At 34.8% G+C, this 21,491-nt stretch overlaps 1 protein-coding gene and 1 pseudogene across 1 annotated transcript; one reads left to right on the plus strand and one right to left on the minus strand.

The window, feature by feature from the left end:
* Positions 1–1,367, minus strand: part of LOC109445537 (translationally-controlled tumor protein) — a 158,075-nt pseudogene extending 156,708 nt beyond the window's left edge.
* RIOK2 (RIO kinase 2) lies at positions 980–21,105 on the plus strand. The gene is made up of 10 exons (XM_019727922.2): positions 980–1,537; positions 4,267–4,405; positions 5,155–5,271; positions 7,214–7,389; positions 9,721–9,809; positions 11,692–11,883; positions 13,973–14,065; positions 14,845–15,369; positions 16,791–16,887; positions 20,831–21,105. Exons 1-10 carry the CDS (start codon positions 1,472–1,474, stop codon positions 20,993–20,995), a joined length of 1,659 nt encoding a protein of 552 aa, XP_019583481.1. The 5' UTR covers positions 980–1,471; the 3' UTR covers positions 20,996–21,105.
* The last annotated feature ends 386 nt before the right edge of the window (positions 21,106–21,491 follow it).

The raw sequence follows: 21,491 nt of genomic DNA on the forward strand, positions 1-21,491 counted from the left end.
GAAGTACAGAAGAAAAGCAAAGCAAAACAAAACAAAAAAACTCCATTTCAATGGAGGTTTCCATTTAGTTGAACATTAATTAAAGATTTACTGCATTCAGGTGAAAAGAGAAACCAAAGGTAGTTAGAGGGGATAGAGGACTGTTCTGCTTTCTGTAGTCTATGATTTCAGAGTAGTACTATTCTGGTTGAAAAGACAGGGCTAATTCAACTGCCTGCCTTCTAACTCCAGTGCATGCTCCATGAAACGGAGTGAAGACAGAGCAACACACTCAGTAGGGCCTTGGAGGGAAGGAAAACCAACACAGAGGTCAATGGAACCTCAGAAGGAAAAAAAAAAAAAGCATAATAATAATGGAACTCTGTAAATACCAAATTCCAAACTATAAGTTTTGAGACTGGACCCGGAGAAAGGCTAAACACCAGTGTCTGAAAATGAGATCAAGTCTGAAGCGGAGCACAATCCCGTGACCATATGTAGCACCCACACCTAACATGGAGGTACCAAAATACCTAATTGCTTTTTACAGTTTTAAAATATAGTTCATGCAACAAGATATAAACACAAACATTATCATACAAGTTTTGTTATCCTCGTTACTGTTGTAGGGAAGGTATAAATAGAAGACGCACCCTCTTTGACGGGGTGCAAGTTGTTTACGGTACAGCTGCAGTGACCATTTTGTCGAGGTAGAGGAGTTCCAGGCCAGCGCGGACTGCTCTCCTAAAGCCTTTAAAACGCGCATAGGCCCTGGATAATTCAACGAGTAAATCAGCTGGCAACCATCAAATTGAGGTTGAAAAAAACACGTCTGCAATTGCGCCGGAGAAGCAATCAACTACAGCCCCGCCCTCCGCACGCCACTCTAAACCCCACCCCTGCCAGGCGCAGGCGCATTCCGGCGTCTCAAGGATCAACTAAAAACCAAGTACTGAGCAGGCGCAGGAGAGTGCTCATTAACCACGCCCTGAGCATGCGCAGTTAGAAGAAGGACTGCTTGTATCATTGATTACTAGTGTTTATCGTTAATGGCTTTTATCATCTGAAGTCGCGCTCAGGTTCATTTTCCCTAAAGTAGGACTTGCTATTTAGGGATAAACTTTATAAAAGTTACCACTCTGCTCTCAGAAGTAGATAGCGTCCTTTAGGCAAACGGTCTTGACAGATAAGAAAAATAAAATGACATATTATAGCGAACACTTACAGCCTGCCAACTGAGCTACATGGGAAAAAATCACTTTAAAAAATACTTTACCTTTTTCATACTATGTGCTTCATAAGCCCAAAAGACGCTTTACTTTCCCGCGCTGTGAGACTCTACTTCTATTTATTGACAAGGACCTGAAGTAAGGAGCAGCGCATGCGCCAGGCACCCTAAGGCTGTGAAGCGTGTGAGAGGCCGGGGTGCCACCGTCCCTAGTTTTCTCTGGTTGTGGAGGAGGCTTCTGGGCTCCGTCTTGGGCCGCCCGCCATGGGGAAGGTGAATGTGGCCAAGTTGCGCTACATGAGCCGGGATGACTTCAGGGTCCTGATCGCGGTAAGCAGTGCGCCTGTTGCCCTGTCCCTTGTCCTTTCCCACCGCGCGTCCTCTTCCTGTTAGTGGAAGTTTGCTGGGAGCAGAGAGCGCTCTGGCAGCGGAACGCGGCCGAGGTGGGAATGGGGAAAAGATCAGAGAGTTAGATTTTTCAAAAGCCTTTGTTAGGAACCTTTTCTCTTACCCGAAATACAGCAAAGGCTCCTCTTCTAATTATTTCCTTCCTTTCTGCCCCCTTCTCCAGAGCCACATGCATCTCTGTGGCCCGGGAATCAATTTCTGTCACTGGGCTTCGGACCAGCTGAAAAGGGGTTAAGTCTACTAAGGAGAATTGATAGCATTGAGTTCCCCACTCACAGACTTAGTCACATAGCATTCCTTCAGTTTCATTCAATCAACACAGAATGTGTCGGGTTTTTAGTAACAATTTTAGGGAGTTCAATGGGTGCAGACAGACAAGGAAGACAGATCATCAAGTAAACGAATCAATAAATACGAGTGATAACATCAGCCAATAAGTACTATGAAGATGTTAATGAAAGAAACTAACGGAATAGAAACCACGCGTAGTCGGGGCGGGGGCACGAGTGCTATCTTTCAAATTGGGCAGCCAGCAGACTACCTGAGTGCAAGAATCTTGTCTGTTCACTGTTTTAACCAAAGTTTTAAGGCCTTTTTTAAAAAGTTCCTGGCACGTGGTAGGTGCTGAACAAGTACTTGATAAGTGAAAGAAAGAGTGGGAGATAATAGGAGCTGAATGAGAAGCAGCTGGCCCAGTGAAGTCCTTGGAATGAGTTGGAGGCAGGGGAACAGCAGTAGTCGGTGCAGAGGCTCTGAAGCAGGAACAGTTTTTAACGAATGGAAAGGCCAGTGTGGCTAGAGCATAATGAGCAAGAGGCTGAATGGTTGGAGATGAGACAGGGAAAGGTGAAAGCCAGCTCATACCTTACAGAGCCTTCCAGGCTTAGAAAAGAATTTGAAATATATCGTAAGTATAGGGGAGCCACTGAATGTTTTCAAGCAGGGAGGTGACAAAAACTGATTTTATGGTCTCGTCTTACGGATGCAAATTCAACATGAAATTCGGAAGACACTTTCACTGCAATATATAAGTTCTTTTTTGAAGCTCACTAAGGAATGATGACATCCTCATTAAATATAATATTTAAGTGTTAGTTGAATCTCACCAGCCTTGGTATCAGTGACCACCTTTCTTGTACCCTCTCCTCCCTTTACTTCTCTGGTACCTCTATGTCAATAATCAGACTTTGGCTGCTCTTACCTTTCAATGTGAACTTAGCCTCAAATTCTGTCCCTCAGCCCTCCTTTCTCTTCTATTGTCTCTTGCTTGAAAAGCACATCCATGTCATGGCTTCATCTCTTACCTCTATCAAATAATTGACAGTTTTTTTCCCACTGATTATGACTTCATTCCTGAGTATAGCTCTGTCTTTCCAATTTTCCTTAAACATCTTCGTTTGAAGGACCTTCCAACACCTCACACTCAGTGTGCTCAAATCAAATTCATCAACTTTGTGTACCCCCTCACTCCTTTCCCAAACTCCATTAAAATAATTGTTATTACTGTTATTATTTTACAGCCTGCTCTTCCTCTTCATTTTAACATTGACTCTTCATTCCCTTCATTCCCTTTACCCTCTCACTTCCAATGTCAATTTCATACTACTGTCTGAAGATCTTTATTTAATTCCTTCCTTCCATTACCGCTACCTCTTCCTTGTTCTGGCTTCTATTTCCTCTGGCCTAGACTGTCATCTTAGTTCTCCAGGATATACCACCTCCAGTTTTGCCTTCTGTAAACCACTTTGCATATTCCTGGTAGATTAATGTCCTTAAAACAACTTTATTCATACATCTCCCTTGCTTAAACGTCTTCAAGCGTTTCCTACTTTCCTCTGTACAAAATCTAAAACTCATTGGTCTACTTTCAAGTCCTTCCTTATCTTACTCAGAGGCATTTTCAGCCGCCTTTTCATGAACTCTACATGCCGTCCTCTCTGAGCTACTACTACACTTACTAGCTGTTCCTGTGCTTTGTACTTTCTTGCGTATGTGCCATATCCAAGTCTTTTTTATTGTTCCTAATATTCCTTTGTCTGCTTTTTCTATCATCTTGCATCTCTCAAAGTCAGTCTCAAGTGTTGCTTCTGCCTTGAAACTTATTCCTCAGGCAGAAGTATTCTTGTTCTGCCCTGAGCCACCTCTTTTTAGCACTTATCATTTCTTTCCTTCTAATGGAATTAGATGTGTACATTCTTATTTTCACAGTTACATAATAGATTTTCCAGAGGTAGCGAGTATTTTTACATTTTTTTAATCCTCCACATGACTTACATGTGATACTTTCTCATTAAATACCTTCTTAATAAATATCTGGAATATATGTAGTTTTTAAAGATAACTATTTGGATGTCAATAAATATTTTAGTATTTACCACATGTCAGTAACTATGTTAAACATTCACATTTCTTACCTTGAAGTGCATAGAATTTAGTAGAGAGCTAGAATATGAATATCAGTGATTACATATCAAACTGATTAAAAGTATGTCCAGAGAAGGTGGTAATTATGTCTCAGAATTGTTTGGGGAACTGCATGGTCAGAGAAGTTTGAAGAAGTTAATTTCTGAGCAAGGTTTTGATAGACAGAAGTTGTAGATTAGATATCATCTGTGTTGATTATGATTATATAATGATTCCTTTAATTTCAGGTTGAAATGGGCATGAAGAACCATGAAATAGTTCCCTGCAGTTTGATTGCTTCGATAGCCAGCCTTAAACATGGTGGCTGTAATAAAGTTTTAAGAGAATTAGTGAAACATAAACTCATAGCTTGGGAGCGTACCAAAAGTAAGTATTTGAGGTACCATTTGTGAGTTTTCATGTAAGTGTCTTCCCCCAGGCAGACATTCCAAAAGGCAGGAAAGAGAAGTTGCCAGATCAGGAAAACACTAGCTCTAGAACTGACATCACATACTTCTACCACTGGTCAGAGCACTCAGAGGGCCCACTCAGATCAAAGAGGGTGGAAAATAATCTGCACCTCCTGATAGGGGTTTAGCAAATTCCAGATGCATAAGAGCAAGCAGGATAGACATACTGATGGTGCCATCTTTGGAAAAGAATCTGCCACAAGACTCTAGAGCAGTGCTACTCAAACCATTTGTGTTGAGGGTTGAGTTCCTTTTTTTCAACTACCATGGATCCATACTTTTAAAATAATAAAGTATCTACTAGAAAAATGAAATTAACTGATAAAATGTAAGTCAAATTCCTTATTAGAGTTGAAGACATACAATAACTTGGTCAAATTGATAGAAAAATTTTTTTAATGTAACCACTTCATTTCAGTTTCTGTATCTTGTCACAGGTTGGTAACAAACATAGACAGATGTTCAGTCTGTGGGTCACACTTTGAGTAACACCTGTTCTAGAGAAGAAATACAAATTATAGGAAGAAATGCCAAACCTGTAAATCTGGGCAGCTAAATCTTTTTCCAGCTAAGACTTCCCGTGTCTGAATTCTCATGACGTGAACTGATGTGACTTGGTGGTACAGTGTCACTAAAATATGGTCTTTCTCACTTGTTTTTGTCTAGCTGTCCAGGGCTATCGGTTGACAAACGCAGGCTATGATTACCTAGCTTTGAAAGCACTTTCTTCTAGACAGGTAGTTGAGTCTGTTGGAAACCAGATGGGTGTTGGCAAAGAATCTGGTAAGTGCTAACAGTACTATTAAACACCTTTTCTTTGCTTTTAGTTTTATATTGTCTTTGAGAAAGCATTCATCTTTTAATTTTTTAAATTTTTTCCAACTAAACAGTAAATTGGAAAGTTGTTTAGAAACAATACAGATTATGAAATTGTCTTTAGTGTAGTAGCTTATTGTTTTGTCATAAGTCTATCACTGAAAATTAAGTATACCAAGAATTAGTTTTCCTCTAATAACTGAAATCTTTGCCAAATATTTTATTTGCACTTATTTTATATCTGATAAATTGTACATTTATAATAGTAAAAAAATATGTAACACAAAGAAGTACTAGAAGATAGTGAATATCTAAAACCCACAAACATTGTTTTCTTCACAGTAATGTGATCAACAAGGCAAAATTAGGTATGTGTGGAAGACAGAAAAAAAGCATTCTAAAATAGCATTGAACAAATATCTATGTATTTATTTTCTATGTAGAAGACATGTAGAAATGAAGAGCAGGGAATGATTTTCTTTATACCACGCCCTATTATACACTGCTTTCTATCCTATATAATTTATCTTATATAGTTACATTACTTATCGAAACTGAAGAAGCAAAATTAAAGTTGGAAGTAAAATAATTATTAGGAAGCCTACTCCAAAGGAGGTTGCTATGTACTTCAGATGGTTTGTATGTCTTCTGTATTAATATCCAGATTATGGTGTATATTTAATAAGTAATACAAGCATGCTATACAGTAGTGTGTGTGTGTATGTGTGTAAAATGTATAAAATGAGATAATAAAACATCTTTTGAGATAAGCTTCCTTTTAATTATGTCCAATTTTCTTCAATTTAAAAAATAGCAACTTTTTTTTTCTTGTTAACTTCATTGTGTACAAAAGAGAGTACAATTGAAAGTAAATCTTCTAATACAGGTCTCAATCTCCTGTTATTACTTTCCAAAGCTATGCAGTTTATTGATGTCTTACATAGCTTTCTAAAAATATTCTATGTAAATATAAATATGTACTAAGGATAGATGTATATACATTCACATATCATTTTGATCACAGGTGAAAGCAAACAGTACTTACTATTCTGCACCTTGATATTTTTTCCACTTGATGCATCTGTGATATCATTTCACATCAGCAAGCAGGGCTTTCTCATAGTTGCTGAATATTATACTGTATGGATGCTCCCTAATTGATTTTACCTGTCCCAGTTGTTATGGGCATTTAAGTTACTTCCAGTATTTTTTGTAAGTAATGGTGGTGAACACTCTTGTGCAGACATCTCTGTGCAAATGTGCAAATAAGTTTATAAATACATTCAATTATTAGGGCAAAAGTTACATATACTTAAAATTTTGATCTTACCAAATTTTTCTCCAAAAAGTTTGCTCCAGTTTATAACCCCACCAGTGAAAGAAAGAGACTACTTCTTGATAGAAATGTAATAAACTTTCTCATGACTACTTAGGACATTCTAAATGTCAATATTACAAATAGTAACTTGTTTAATAGTTGAAATACTTATGGGATGATTTGTTCCATTCTGATTATAGGATTATATTCTAACAACTGAATATTTTTCATTGAAGCAGTTAAAGAATTGAACTTTATGTTGCAAAGGGAGATTGTTAAATCATTTCTCGTACATGCAGAGCACTAAGGAATAATTAGATGTTTTCCAACTAAATTAAATTGAGCATTGAGTATCTTTGGAAGCAACAACCTTGATGCATTGCTTCATTGTATTCTTTTGTAGTAGATATTAATGTGTCATCTTATTTTGGATTGTAATTAAATAATTTTGCTAAACGGTAAGTATTCCTGGTTATTAGGAAAGATAAAATTTGATACAAATAAAATCAGACAAAGTTAGAAAATTAGAATTGCTTCAACTTATTGGCATTAAGTGTATAATAGTGGTCTTTTTAAAAATCTTGGCTCTAGATATTTATATTGTTGCAAATGGAGAAGGTCAGCAATTTGCATTAAAGCTTCACAGACTGGGAAGAACCTCCTTTCGAAATCTGAAAAACAAGCGTGATTACCATAAACACAGGCATAACGTGTCTTGGCTTTATTTATCTCGTCTTTCTGCCATGAAAGAATTTGCCTATATGAAGGTATTTTAATTTTTTTCATTTTTAATTGTTATAAACGTATAAAGGCAATGTATAATCTACAATATTAACAAGATAGAGTAGCCGAAAATAATGATGTAATTGCCTCACAAGTGTGTGAATATATATCTAAACTGTACATATATATGTCTGTAATTGAAAACACTAGATAATTATCATCTGTAGAATCCTTAGTGTCTCAGGTAAATTGACTGGTATTTGTTATTTCACATAATAGAAGTGTCAATTTACAGATTTTTATGTATATTACAAAGAGTAAAAATCATTAGTTTTTAAACTTTTACCTTTAAAATTAAGTTCAACATAGATTTGTTAAATATTTTTAATCATCGAATTAAATATCTTCAGTATTTAAATTAAACAGAAAATGACATTGCATTTTTATTACTCTCTCAGTAGGATTTATTTGTTATGACTTCATTCTTCTTTAATTTGAATTATTAAAAGTCAGCCAGTGTGTGACCAGTTGTTTCTTGGGAATTCCTGTTTGGTGTTCTTCAAGTAGGTTGTTTTAATTCACGTGCTTAAATTTTTAGTAATCGGGGGAAGAATTCTCAACACAGTATAAATGATACTGATACCATACATGTTACGAATTTCAGGTCTTAAATTAATGGTTGTATCCTATAATAGTCAATCAGAGTAAGTAGGCAGTTTGGTAGGAATCATTACGTATATTCCCAAAACTGTATTAGGTATTTTCTTGGGCTACTTATATGAAGGTACAGGAATAGAACTTGATTGTGCTTAAATATGCTTCTTAAATACATGGATATTTTCCTAACAGAGAATAAGGTAAAATTGAGCTATAGCTTGGCCAAAGGGCTAGACAACTGTGACAATAGTTGAGGTTATTATATGCTTGTATAATATTTGCTATATTATGTGCCAATGCATGCTCAAAATCAGCTTGCACTGGAAAAAAAAAAAACTTAAGCCAAGCAAACAATCTTTGGGGAATGAGAAGTAGTTTATTTCCTGTGCAAAGAAGGTAGGAAGTAGACAGCCTTTTAAAATCAACCCTGTTAATAAGTATATATTGAGTATCAGCTGTGTTCCCACCACTATATTAAGTACAGGGGTAGGGTGTAATACAGGGGTGATACCGAAGGAGTAACCAGTGCAGTCTGTGTCTTAAAGTTATGACGGTAACACAAAAACAAATAAAACAAAGAAGAGTTTAACAATTATATGTGTTACATTTAGAGAAACTTGTGTAGAGTAGAATAGTTGATGAAAGAGGTTTAATAAAGTGAGTCGGAGTTGGATAACGTTACATAGCATACATATGATTGGTTATAAGAAGACAGTAAAACAGAGTACTTGCTGAGGAGCCACTTTGGGCAAAGACGTGGATATCATTGTGAGCCCTGTGTGTCTAGGTGACAGTCACAGGCTGTCCTGATTGCACTCCAGAGTGCTTATTGGAGAGAGTATTGGGAAAACGAGGACTGCTTAACTGGATTAAAGAGAGTTTTGAAAACTAGAAAAAGTTGTTCAAACCAATATTTATAGCCATTGTACATTTTTCTTTTTTTAATTGAGCGTTGACACAAGCATCTTAGTTTGCTGTTGGTACACAGGATAAAGGTTAGGTATGGTGGCAAGAGCTAGAACCAGTGATGGAGTGATCAGGTATAAGTGATAAAGGCTTAGAAATGGTAGCATTCTAAATGGCAGAGAGCATAAATCTATTAATAACATATTCGTATTTTGAAGGAAGTAATAATAGGACAGAAAAAGTTAAGCATAAGGGAAAAGATGGATTTATGGATGATCTGAAGTAACATTTGACTCAAGATTACTACAGAGTGTATGTTTGTCATGATAAATTTATATTGTGTATTGTAGTCTGTGAAAAGGTCAGTGTTCTATAAACTAAAATGCCTAATCTATTGGAATATTTCATTTCCTAATATACCAGAAGACAGAGTACTTCCTAAATCACAGTTTATTTCCATTTAATTTTTTTTTAAGCACACTCCAATAAATGGTAGAAACTTACAAAACAGAAGAGGATATATTCTAAAGGCAGATACTCTTTCATACTCATTTTTATAACCCTAGCACAGTATATAATAACTATGTTCAATAAATGAATAGTGAAAAAAATAAGTAAACTGCTTTAAAATTTTGTTTTTATGTACAGTTCATTCTATGCTGTGAATAAGCCATACATAAATAATCATATGTTAACTATAATTTTGTAAAGCTTGTATGTTTTACTTCTGGTTGTGGGTAGATATATTTACTTTTATTCCCTAAAACTTAATCACCTCTTCATTAGTTTATAATCGTTTTGCTATGTTTTAGGCATTGTATGAGAGGAAATTTCCAGTTCCAAAGCCAATTGATTATAATCGCCATGCAGTGGTTATGGAACTCATAAATGGCTATCCTCTGTAAGTATGTATTACTCTTGAAACCATGGGTCCTAATTACTAACTATAAGGTTCAGTTTTTAAAAATAATTTTTTTTAATTAAACGGAATATTGCTTTTGGGAAGTTAGAAATTAACATACAGCAGTAGACTCAAAGGCAAATGAAAATTCAGTTTCATCCTAACAGTATATATTCTGTGATTCATTTAACAGATATTAATCTAATCTAGTATGTGCCAAGCACTTCCAGGCTCAGCAGTAAACAAAACAAAGTCCCTGCTCTCACAGAGCTTACATTCTGGTGGAAGGAGACATGCAGTAAATAGCTAAATATATATCAGGAGATAGTAAATGTTATGGATAAAAATAAAACGGGGCAAGAGGGCAGGAAGGACGGAGATGTGTGTAGAAGGCGGCTATTTTACATGAGCTGGTCAGGAAAAGTCGCATTGATAAGGTGATTTTTGAGCAGAATCCTGAAAGAAGTGAGGGAAAACCATGCAGACATCTAAGAGAACATTCCAGGCAGAGAGAATAGCAAGTGCATCAGCCCTGGGATGGGAGTATGCCTGCATGTTCAGGGAACAGTGAGGGTGTATGTCAGTGTGGCTGGAGCTGAACGAATAAGGGAGAAACTAAGTGGTAAGGTCAGAGAGGGAGCAGGGGCCAGATCATTTAGGGTTTCTAGGCTATTGCAAGGCCTTTTTAATGTTTCTTATTGCAGTATATCTGACACATGATATCGTGTAAATAAATGTAAGGCATACAACTTGTTGATTTGATACTTTTATAGTGTTCCTGCCTTTGTAGTACTGTTTAGCACAAGGACTTTTCATTGAGATAGGAAGCTATTGGAGGATTTTGAACTGAGAAGAGACATGATATGACTAGTATTTTAATAGAATCACCCTGGCTGCTATATTGAGAGTAGACTAAAAGGAGATCATGCCAGAATTAGGGAGACAAGTTAGGAGATTATTGTAATATTCCTGTCAAGAGATGACAGTAGTTTGGATCAGAGTGATAGATGTCAAGGTGTTAAAAAGTGGTCAGATTCTGGATATGTTTTTCAGAAAAAGCCAACATGATTTGTTTGGGCTTGGATATTGATTTGAAGGAAGGTGCGAGTCAAGGATAACATCCTTGACTTAATTGGAGGGATAAAGTTGACATTTACAAAAACGGGAAAGACTGAAGAGCAGTCTGAAGAGCAGAATCAGAGGTTCAGTTTGGGACATGGTAAGTTTGAGATGCCTAGGAGTTTGGAGAAGTCTAGATTGAAGTCAGTATATATGTGTGGTGTTTAAAGCCATGAGCCTGGATAAGATCACCAAGAATTATTTAAAATAAGAGGCCCAACGATTAAGATTAACCTTTGAGGAATTCCAAAATTTAAAGGTCAGGGAGAAGAAAGATAACTAGCAAAAAAGACTAAGGAGGCAAGATCAGTATAGAAAGAAGACAGCCTAAAGAGTTGGTATATCAAGAGTCAAGTGAAGGAAGTGTTTCATGGTAACTGACAGACCAAATGTGATGAAAACCAAAAATTGACCATTGGATTTATTAGCAACATGGAAGTCATTGGTAGTATGACGAGATATTTTACTGGAACAAGATGGATGAATAAAGCTTCTTTGTTATGGGTTCATTAGAGTGGGAGGAAAAAAACTGGAGAAAACACATGTATAGGAGTCGTGAAGAAGATCAAAGAAAGAATGTGGCAGTGGAGAGGATACAGAATCGCAGCAGGGTGTGGCTTTTTTTTTTAATCGGTGGGTGCTGTTCTGTGTGTATGCTGTTGGGAATGAAAACTGCTAGGAAATCAAGAAATGGAAATACATGCTTTCATCAAAATCATAAATGAGTACAAATAACCTATTTTCATAATTAAAATATTTTCAGATGTCAGATACACCACGTTGAAGATCCTGCATCAGTGTATGATGAAGCTATGGAACTAATTGTCAAACTTGCAAATCATGGGCTAATTCATGGAGATTTCAATGAATTCAATCTCATTTTGGATAAAGATGACCACATCACCATGATTGATTTTCCACAAATGGTTTCAACTTCTCATCCCAATGCTGAATGGTATGTACCATGCTGAAACTGATTATGAATGTGGGTGTGTTATGTGTGATGCAGTCATTTTGCTTTCATTATTGTCAACTTACTAGTACTGTCATTTGGGTCAATAACTGCTTTGAAGTGGCTGATGTTAATGGTCTAAAATTTTGTTTATTAAATGATATCAAACTAGTAGGATTTTCCCCTTAAGAGAATCTTCCTTATTCCTCAGTATTTTAAATTTTAAAGCGGGGGGTGGGGGGGATGCACTTTGGTCCAGTTTTTGAAACCTGTTCATTAAGCTTATGCTGTACATTGGAAACCTGAAGAAACTGCCTGCTGTTATAAACCATCAGAACAATTTGAGTTACTCCTATAATCTGACAGACTTTCAAAAGTCAAATTTTCTTAGCCATGGAACCCTTTATTCAAACAGACTTTCAGGTGGAAACCCAAGTTTTAAAACAAAAACCTGCTCGGAAGTAGGGACATGGAAAAAGGAACCCATTCTGTCTGCCTTTCCACTTTTCTTTCTTCTCCATGTTTGCCTCCAAAAGGGCTTCACCAAGCAGAATTCAATAATGTTGATGGCCTTAATAAAAGTTGTGGATCTGGACTGGTTTCAGTTGCCAGACGAGTACTATATCTTATGTCATTTTTAGCTTTTATTATTAGAAAATTCACATAAAACCTCATCCCTGACACAGGGCAGAATCACTTTATATACTGTGATGATCTTATTCTTCATGTTATTTAACCACTTAAACCAGCGACGTTGTGAAATATGACAGGATATGTATTTTCCTTTTTTGTTTGTACTCCATGATGCAATGTAGCATAATCAAAAGTATTTTTTTTCTACCTGTTCCAAGTTATAATATGAGAAGCTTCTTCTTTTTCGCAAAGATAACAGTTATCACTTACATAATGTATTAGCAGAGTGTGAGCTCAAACCAGTTTGTGTTCAGGGAGGCTCCTCCTCCTGGTTTTTATTAGAAAATGTCTATATTCTAGAGAAAAAAATGTTTAAAAATAAACTTAAAAAATATTCCCAGCAAAACAATACTAACAGGTTAATGCGTGGCACTTCGGTAGCTGATATGTCTTTAGATAATGACTAATCACCATTTTTATTAAATGCAGTACCATAGTCAAACAATGAAGGAGCATCTAGGAACCACCAGAATTAGAGACAGAAATGATAACAGATTATGACATTCCAAGTTAAGGCTGCATTATTCTTGAAGACACTGATTTAACTTGAACTTTTATGGGCAAGTACTGTGGTAAATGAGTTGTGCTAATAAGCACTGGAGATTAAGATACAAATAATGTCTATTTCTGCTTTCGAAGTTATTGTGCAGTAGGTGAGACATAGGCATATATAAAAACATAATTTTAAAATAATTTATTGAGGTTTTTCCCAGGGTGCCCTAAGAGCATAGAATAGTGGCATTGCCTTCCTATTTCATCCTTCTCTAAAATAATAATTTAGTTAAAATTCATATCTGGAAACCTAGAGAATGAATCTGTTGTTGTTGCTTTGTGGGGACCTAAAAGAGACCCTGATATTCAGAGGTCCTTCCACTGTCAGTACAGGTTAACATGTCTTCAGATCATTATAAGCCACAGCATTATTTATTCCTTTTGGATGTTATTGCAGATCAGCTAATGGGTAATAAAGGCACATAAACATAATTCAGTAGTCAAACTTTTTCTTACATGTCATTACTGTTTTTATCTTCAGCTTTCCCAGTTGACCCAGTTCTAGTGGGTGTAGCTCAGAGGAAGTATAACCAGACTGGAGAAGAAAGAGAAAGAGTGGAAACCTGCCCCCTACTTTTCTGGGATTCATATTCATTTTCTCTTAGTATGTGTTACATTTCCGTTTTCTAAATAGGAATTATGTGCCTTTGACAGGTTATATTACTCGTTACTCTCCTTTTCGTTTTAGTGTTCCAAATACACTGTCAACTGGTTTCTTTTTAAGTAACATCCTTTTCTCTTTCGTGTAAGGAGTAGAAGTGTAACAGATAATAAGGATATTGTCATTGGCTAATAAGGGGAAAATGAGCAACAAAGGTTATATCAAAAATGATTCTTGCTTTTGCAGGTATTTTGACAGAGATGTTAAATGCATTAGAGATTTCTTCATGAAACGATTCAGCTATGAAAGTGAGCTTTATCCAACCTTTAATGATATCAGGTTTGTACTCTGCATTGCTTAAAATGATAGAACTCTGTTAAATGCTTGATTTATTTAGTTCTAAAAGTTAACACTTTCATCTAAAAATTATCCAAATAGTGACCTTTCACACATTGTTGAGTATCATTGTTGTGTAGTATGTAAATGAAAAACTAAAAAATACCTGCTTTGGATCCATTAAGACAATGTTACTGAGTTTGAGGGAGGAACATACCTAGTTTCTTATAAAGTCAAGAACTTTTATTCAATGTAAGATGCTCTGTGAATAACCTATTTGTAAGGAATCAAGTCAAGTATTAATCAGAATTTGTGATTTTCCTTTATTCAGAACAGGAGCTATTTTTGATTCATGGAACCTAATTATATGTACAAATTAGTACATTTTCAAAGCCATAGTTTCTCATTTATTTTATACATTTAGTTAAGATAATTATTTTCTGATTTGGGATGATTGACATAATTTAAAAGAAGAACTCTTTACCTGCTTTGAAAGTTAACTTATTAAGTCAGTAAATGTCAACTAAAGTTTCTGTAACCTTTCTACTAATATCTATTGCTTTCCATAGTCATTACTTTATTCGTAAATGACAACCAGCATATATCTTTTACATTTGTATACATAAGTAATTTAAGTATTACATTTCAGGCAAAGAAAAATCTTTCAAATACACGAGCTATTAAACTCACATGAGAATTACAATTTATCAGAATCATAAGTATTTATCCATGTCAGATGTTTTTTTTTCTTTCTGAGTGCTTGATGTTCTTTTGTTTCGTAGGAGGGAGGACTCTCTTGATGTAGAGGTGTCTGCCAGTGGCTACACAAAGGAGATGCAGGCAGATGATGAACTGCTTCATCCAGTAGGTCCAGATGACACATATACTGAAACAGAGGAGGGATCTGAACTCTCATTTTCTGACGAAGAGGTACCAGAAAAAGCAAAGGTTTATAGGTCAGAAAATCAAAGTGAACGAAACTCTGTAGATGAATCAGTTCACTGCTGTTGCAGCTCATCTGGAGACCTTGAAGAAATAAAGGCAAACAATTTGTCAGAGGAGAGTGCTGATGCACACACTTTTGAAATGACTGGATTCAATCAAGCTTTAGAAGAAATAAAAGGGCAGGTTGTTGAAAACAAGTCTGTAACTGAGTTTTCGGAGGAGAAAAACAAAACTGAAAATGACACGAGGCAAGATGGTAAGACATGTCAAGGAGGAATTCCCACAGGCTCTGAAGAGGATGAAGGTGAATGCCCTCATCTCATTGCCTTGTCGTCATTCAACAAAGAATTCAGGCCTTTCAGGTACAGAATTCAGGCATCTTAGGTATAGATTTCTGTTGATTGATTTTTGTCTTTAATCTGGAGACCTGTGCTTTCTTCCATTCTGGTAAAGGAGTATTTTTTTTCAAAGATGTAAGAGTTGTATTCTGTGCCATTATGTGTAAAAAGAAAGAAAATAACCCTTTTGTTGTTAAAATTCCAGTTATCTACAGCATATTGATTCGATTTTAAGCAGTCTGCCTTGAAATACAAGTTGGTTAATTTAATACAGGTCTCTTGATAAATTGATCACATTTTAGATGGATGAATTGTTCGTAGTTATATATCTAATGTATGTTTAATTTATGTATAGGCCAATAAATCTGCAGTAAATGTGCTTTCTTCATAAAGGATCTACTTACAGTGAATTTCCTCTGGTACTTTGAACCTTCTTATTTGTTTATGTAAAATTACATAATGTTATTTTTCTTTTAAGAATTGTTTGTCTTGCAAATATTAATTAGCCATAGATTAGCAAAAGAGCTAAAATTTAATTTTTAGATTTGGGATAGTTTACCCAGAATCAAAGAACTATAGTTTAATGAAATAGTTTTATTTATTTCAAAATAGCAATAAGACAAAATTAAATCAGTATATTTATTAGGCATTTCTCAGTACATATTTAGGTCTACATCCTATGGTTAGCCTTTATGGTTAGCATTTTATTGTGAAGCAAAACACACAAGAATTTTTTTTTTTCTTTTCCATATAACCATATCTTGAGACTCAGGGCTACTACCACTTGAGTAATAAACGAAAAATTAAATTAAAATCAACAGTGGCAGTGGCTTAGGATTTTGACTAATAGAAGAAAATCTACATAAGTTAAACAGTTTTCTAAGCACAGAATAATTTGTTCTCACACTCTAAACACGTGTTGGGCAAAATTTTTGTTTTTCAAAGTAGAAATGTAAGATAACATACTGCTGAAAAATATTGACTGCTAAGAGTTAATATCATTTGAGTTTCTTATACATTAAAACTTTGAGCAATGTGTGAAACAAATTAGACAGTTTCTATCATTGCAGTTTTTTCTGTCTCTTTCCATTACATCTACTTTTGTTTGGGAAGATGGCAAGAAAATGTCCTACACATGTAAGAGGCAGATTTGTGTATAGTCTCGTGAAAGAAAAGGGAAAAAGACATGAATTGTGGCTAAGTGATAACAGATTTTTGTGGCCCAAAACATTCTATCATTTTGAAATTTCAATAGTGACAATCAGAAAGCTGAAAAAATGAAAATTGTTAATATAGTTGGCTTAATTGTGGGTAGTTTTACCTTCACAGAACTTTTAAATGTAATATTTCTGAGTTATTTTATGTTTTAATTTTATTATGTAAGGAATGATATAAATAAGCATAATTACTATAAAAATTAACTAGATTGTGATTTTTAATTTTAGAGATGAAGAAAATACGGAAGATATTAATCAATATAGAACAAGAACTCTGAGTATTACTTCTGTGGGTAGTGTTTTAAGCTGTTCAACAATTCCTCCGGTAAGTATTCATTCAACATTTACAAATGTTTATTAGGTCACGACTGTGGACAGATTCCTGAGCTGAGGCACTGAGGATTACATGAGATACAAGACAGTCTCAGCCATTTGGACCTCATGTTAATAGAACAAAATCGTAACAAAGTACAAAGTTAGTAATATAGGAGAATTCACTTTTAGCTGAAATGATCAGAGCTTTCAGCATGTAAGTTAGCTTGAATATGAAGGATAAAATCATAGAAATTTAGATCCAAGTGGCACTTGGTTGATTCTTGGTTAATATGGTTTAGTCCCTGAATTTTAACAATGAGGAAATTGAGGCCCAGATAGATAGGTTACATGACTTTGCTCAATGTTACCCAGCTAGTGACAGCACCATGGCTGAAATGAAGATGCTCTAGCTTCACTAGTTTGTTTGTTCTTAAATTTCAAAAGACAAAAATAGGTAGTTTTTAAATTTTTGGTATCTCAAGCGTTTGTTGGACATTTAGCAATGTCCAAAAGAATTTCATGAGGGACATTGTCTGGCCAGGATAATGAGCACAAATCTTCTAGCTCCTCCTGAGGAGCTTGTCTGCCTATCTGCCTTCCCTCTGAGCTACCCCAAGTGGAAGAATTCATTTATTTTTTGTTTTTTTGCAGATTTTAAGGAGATAGATAAAATTACATAATAGGTATATTGGATTTTTTTTTTCCTTCTGCTTAAAGGTATGTTGAATACCATCGAAACCAGTTTTTAGTGATAAAATGAGCAAAAAAAGAAAATCAGTTCAGAAGATAGGAAGGAGAAAATAAAATTATGTATTAAATTAATTCAAAAGAAAAGAATTTGTTTGTTTCCTGAATTTTCCATTTTCAAGTTCAGATATATTGTCAGATAAAATGTATGTCCTGTGGTGGGCAATATCGAATATTTACAAAATTAAATCCGAATTATTAAAAACAAGCTAAAAATAACAGTACTAGATTTTATAACATAGCACACTGTAGTAGTAAATCATACAGCACACTTTTACTTGATAATAGAAACATTTAGAGCTTGTCAGACCAAAATTCTAGAAATGTATTGATTTTTGTATACTCTTTTCTGACGGCTTCGTAATTTACTGGTTTTCTGGACATAAAATTTAAATCTATGTAATCTTTGAAACATCTATTTATATTAAAAAATGAAAATATCCTTTTAAGTATTACCACCTGTTTTTATTAAGACTGTCTCACACTTTATGGTTTCCTGTTTACTCTTGGCTTTGCTATTTTCTATACTTACTGAGATTTACCCTCCTTTCTTTGATTTCTCAGATGCAAAGCATAAGCGCTTTTGTATCTTATTACAGTGGTATAACATTGGCAATTGCATATAAAGAAAAGTGAGATTACTAATTCATGCTACTTTCTAAGTTTTTAATTTATGCTCTTTATATAAAGAAGAGCATAAATTTATATAGTGCCATATATAAATGTGGCACTGACATTATCTGTAGGTCTTGACATTATCACATTTCCCTTACTGCTACCAGCAGGAACTTAAAAGTTTATAATGGGTCAGACCTATAATGAATTGCATTATAAAATACAAATTTGATTTCTAAGGAGAAAAAAGATTTCTTTACCCTAGCTTTATCTAAAAGGTTTCCCTCTAACTATTGGAAACAAATTGATCATCTTAACTATCTTCTTTTGGAATTTTGGTCACACTATTTTCCCTGAGGTCACATTGTATTTGTTAAAAAGGTCAGGAGAAAATAAACTTTTATTTTGTTATCTCTATTATTTTGATGATTGTTGTTTTGAGGTCTGTGCAAAGGTAAAAGATTTTCTCTTGTGTTCTTTGAAATTATAATTGTAAGATGTTTTCCTTCTCAAAATAGTTTTTTAGTATTGGCAAAGTTACTATTTATGAACCCTGTTCTTTCTAATATGTAACAGAATTAAATTATAAAATTAAGGTATATTTCACTTTAATATGTATGTAGCCACCATCAAAAACAACAAACAACAATATACGTGATTTTCATTTCCCTGAGATAATACACAAGTATTTTGTTTCATATTTCATCATTTAAAAAACAAACTAAATGGGGTTTTTCTTCCACTTTTGTTACCATGAAGAAAATTACATTGCAGGATTTATAAATTGTCCTGGATTAGGAAAAGGTACATGCATAGTCATCCATTATCTCCTTATTTTCTTTAGCTGCTTGATACGATTATCTTAAGGTCTCATTGAAGTGAAGAGCCAAGGGGAAATTCAAGCAGAATATTTGGAAAAGAAATTGATATTATTTTTCTTGGAAATATTCTGGAGGGCCCTCTGAATTCCTCTAGTTTAAACTTGGTATACCCTCTACTGTTGTTTTCCTGGAACTTTTCACCTATTTGTTGGGTGTCTTCTTTCCTAGTTCCATCTACTTTTCTTACCTACTTTACTCCTTTATTGGCATTATAGATTCCAGGATTTTATTTGAGTGAATTTTGGGGAGACTTTTTATTACTAAGAGTATCTTTATCCTTTCCTCACACTTGATTGGGAGTTTACAGAGTTTGGTTTGGAAATAATTTTCCTTAAGCATTTTCAAGGTATTGCTCTATTGTCTTTGTTGTAGTTAAGGAGATGCTGTCTCCAGGATTCTGGTCTCCTGATGGGGTGGGAGACTATGATAGTTGCCTGGCTTCTTGGGATCGGGATGGGTGCTGGAGGCCAGTCTTATTTTAAACTTTGAGTCAACCCTCCTTTCAGTTCTGAAACTTTGGCTATACCAGGTCCTTCTAAGTCGCCAGCCTTCCTAGGTTTGAGGAACTGCATCTCATAGTGTATCATCCTCTGCAGAACTTGAGTTCTGATTCTTTCACTGTTTCCCCCTATCTTTTCTTACCTTTTTCCCCACTAACAATCATTAGACCAAAGCAGAGGGATAACTTGTTAAAGCCTGTTAATTGAATATAGTCTGCTAACTAGGTAAAATAATCCAGTTTGCATTTAACTTATCTCATCCCAAGTTTTATATTATACATATGCAATTCAGGAAACAGTGTGTTAGGCAGACTAGTTCTTCTAGCCCATTTTTACTTCTCAGATCCATAATTCTTTAATTTTTTTAACTTGACGTATTTTTAATAAATGCATCTTTGTGGCTCGTGTAGGGTGGGGCATATTAAGAAAAGACTCATGCTTCAACCCTTGCAATGTTTGTCTTCTTTTTTTAGGAGACAAGTTGGATGGCACAAGGTTATATATAATTAAATAACAGGCTATAGTGCTTCAGAGAAAGAAAGGGTTACTGAAAATGGAATATTCTTATTTTTTAATCATCTTGGTAGTCATGTGAGACTGGCAGCCTGCGTCCTAACTAATGAGAAATAATTTGAATTTACGGTCATTAACTATGAGAAAGCATTCTACGTCTCCCAAAACTGTAGGAAGACTTTTCCATGCATAACTGCTGCCATCAGGTCTTTCCTACACCTGAAGTTATGAAGGATATATTGTGGATATATTTTTACCAGTAGCGAATGCTTTCAAACATAATTGTCCACTACATTAACATGCCCACTTTTACCTAGAAAGCAGAGGAACAAGCAGTTTTTATGTTGTTTGTTTTGATTTTTTTGATTTTGAGGGGTTTTTTTTGTTGTTTTTTCTTAGGTTTCCCTGATAGACACTAGGTGGCACTAGGGTGGTTTGGTTGTCAAAGAATTGTGACTATTTCACTACTTTTGCTATAATCTGTATTTCTGTTAGGAATGTTATTTCTCCTATTTTATAACAATTTAATGCTTTATTTTGTTGGTTTGTATAGACTGTTAGTATTTAGAATATTAAAATTCAGGCTCTTAACAGAAATTTGAAAGATATTAGCAATGTAAACCTTTGTTTTATTGAATGTTTACTCCTTATCAAAATAGTCAATTATAAGTGATACTAATTCGTGAAATCTTTCCAGGAAGTGGTGAAGCAGAAAGTGAAACGTCAGTTGACAAAACAGCAAAAATCAACTATCAGACGTCGATTGCAAAAAGGAGAAGCAAATATATTTACCAAGCAACGAAGAGAAAACATGCAAAATATTAAGTCAAGCTTGGAAGCAGCTAGCTTTTGGGAAGATTAATATATTTAAGATCTTGAATATTTTTCAGAAAGTTGCCATGATCCCTTTTTAAGCCACCTTTAGTCTTTTTTGGACCAAGACAGATAAATAAACCCTCTCTCATGTATGAATTTGACTCAGTGCCTGTTTCTTAAAGAATAATTGTAGTAATTCTAAAGCAATCCAATTTTACAAGTAATTTTGATACCTGGTACATCAGATGAAATCTGTTTTTCACAATAATTTTTATTAGGCATATTTTTAAAATCTAAATATTGTTTTTGTTGTTATTTTGTTCTCTACCAAAAACCGGTGATTGCTTGATTTCAAAACCCAGCTTTTCTACTTGCTAGTGAAAACAACCTTAGGCAAGCCGTATTTCTCTCTCCCTCTTTCTGTCCTTTACCACATCAGTTTTAATGTTAAAATTGGATTTATAACTACTTTTGTCAGGTTGTTTTGAGGACTACCTGCGGCAATACACAGAAAGTACTTAGAATAATGCCTAGCACTTTAT

This window comes from Rhinolophus sinicus, linkage group LG03 (genome assembly GCF_036562045.2).
Source record: "Rhinolophus sinicus isolate RSC01 linkage group LG03, ASM3656204v1, whole genome shotgun sequence".
NCBI lineage: Eukaryota > Metazoa > Chordata > Mammalia > Chiroptera > Rhinolophidae > Rhinolophus > Rhinolophus sinicus.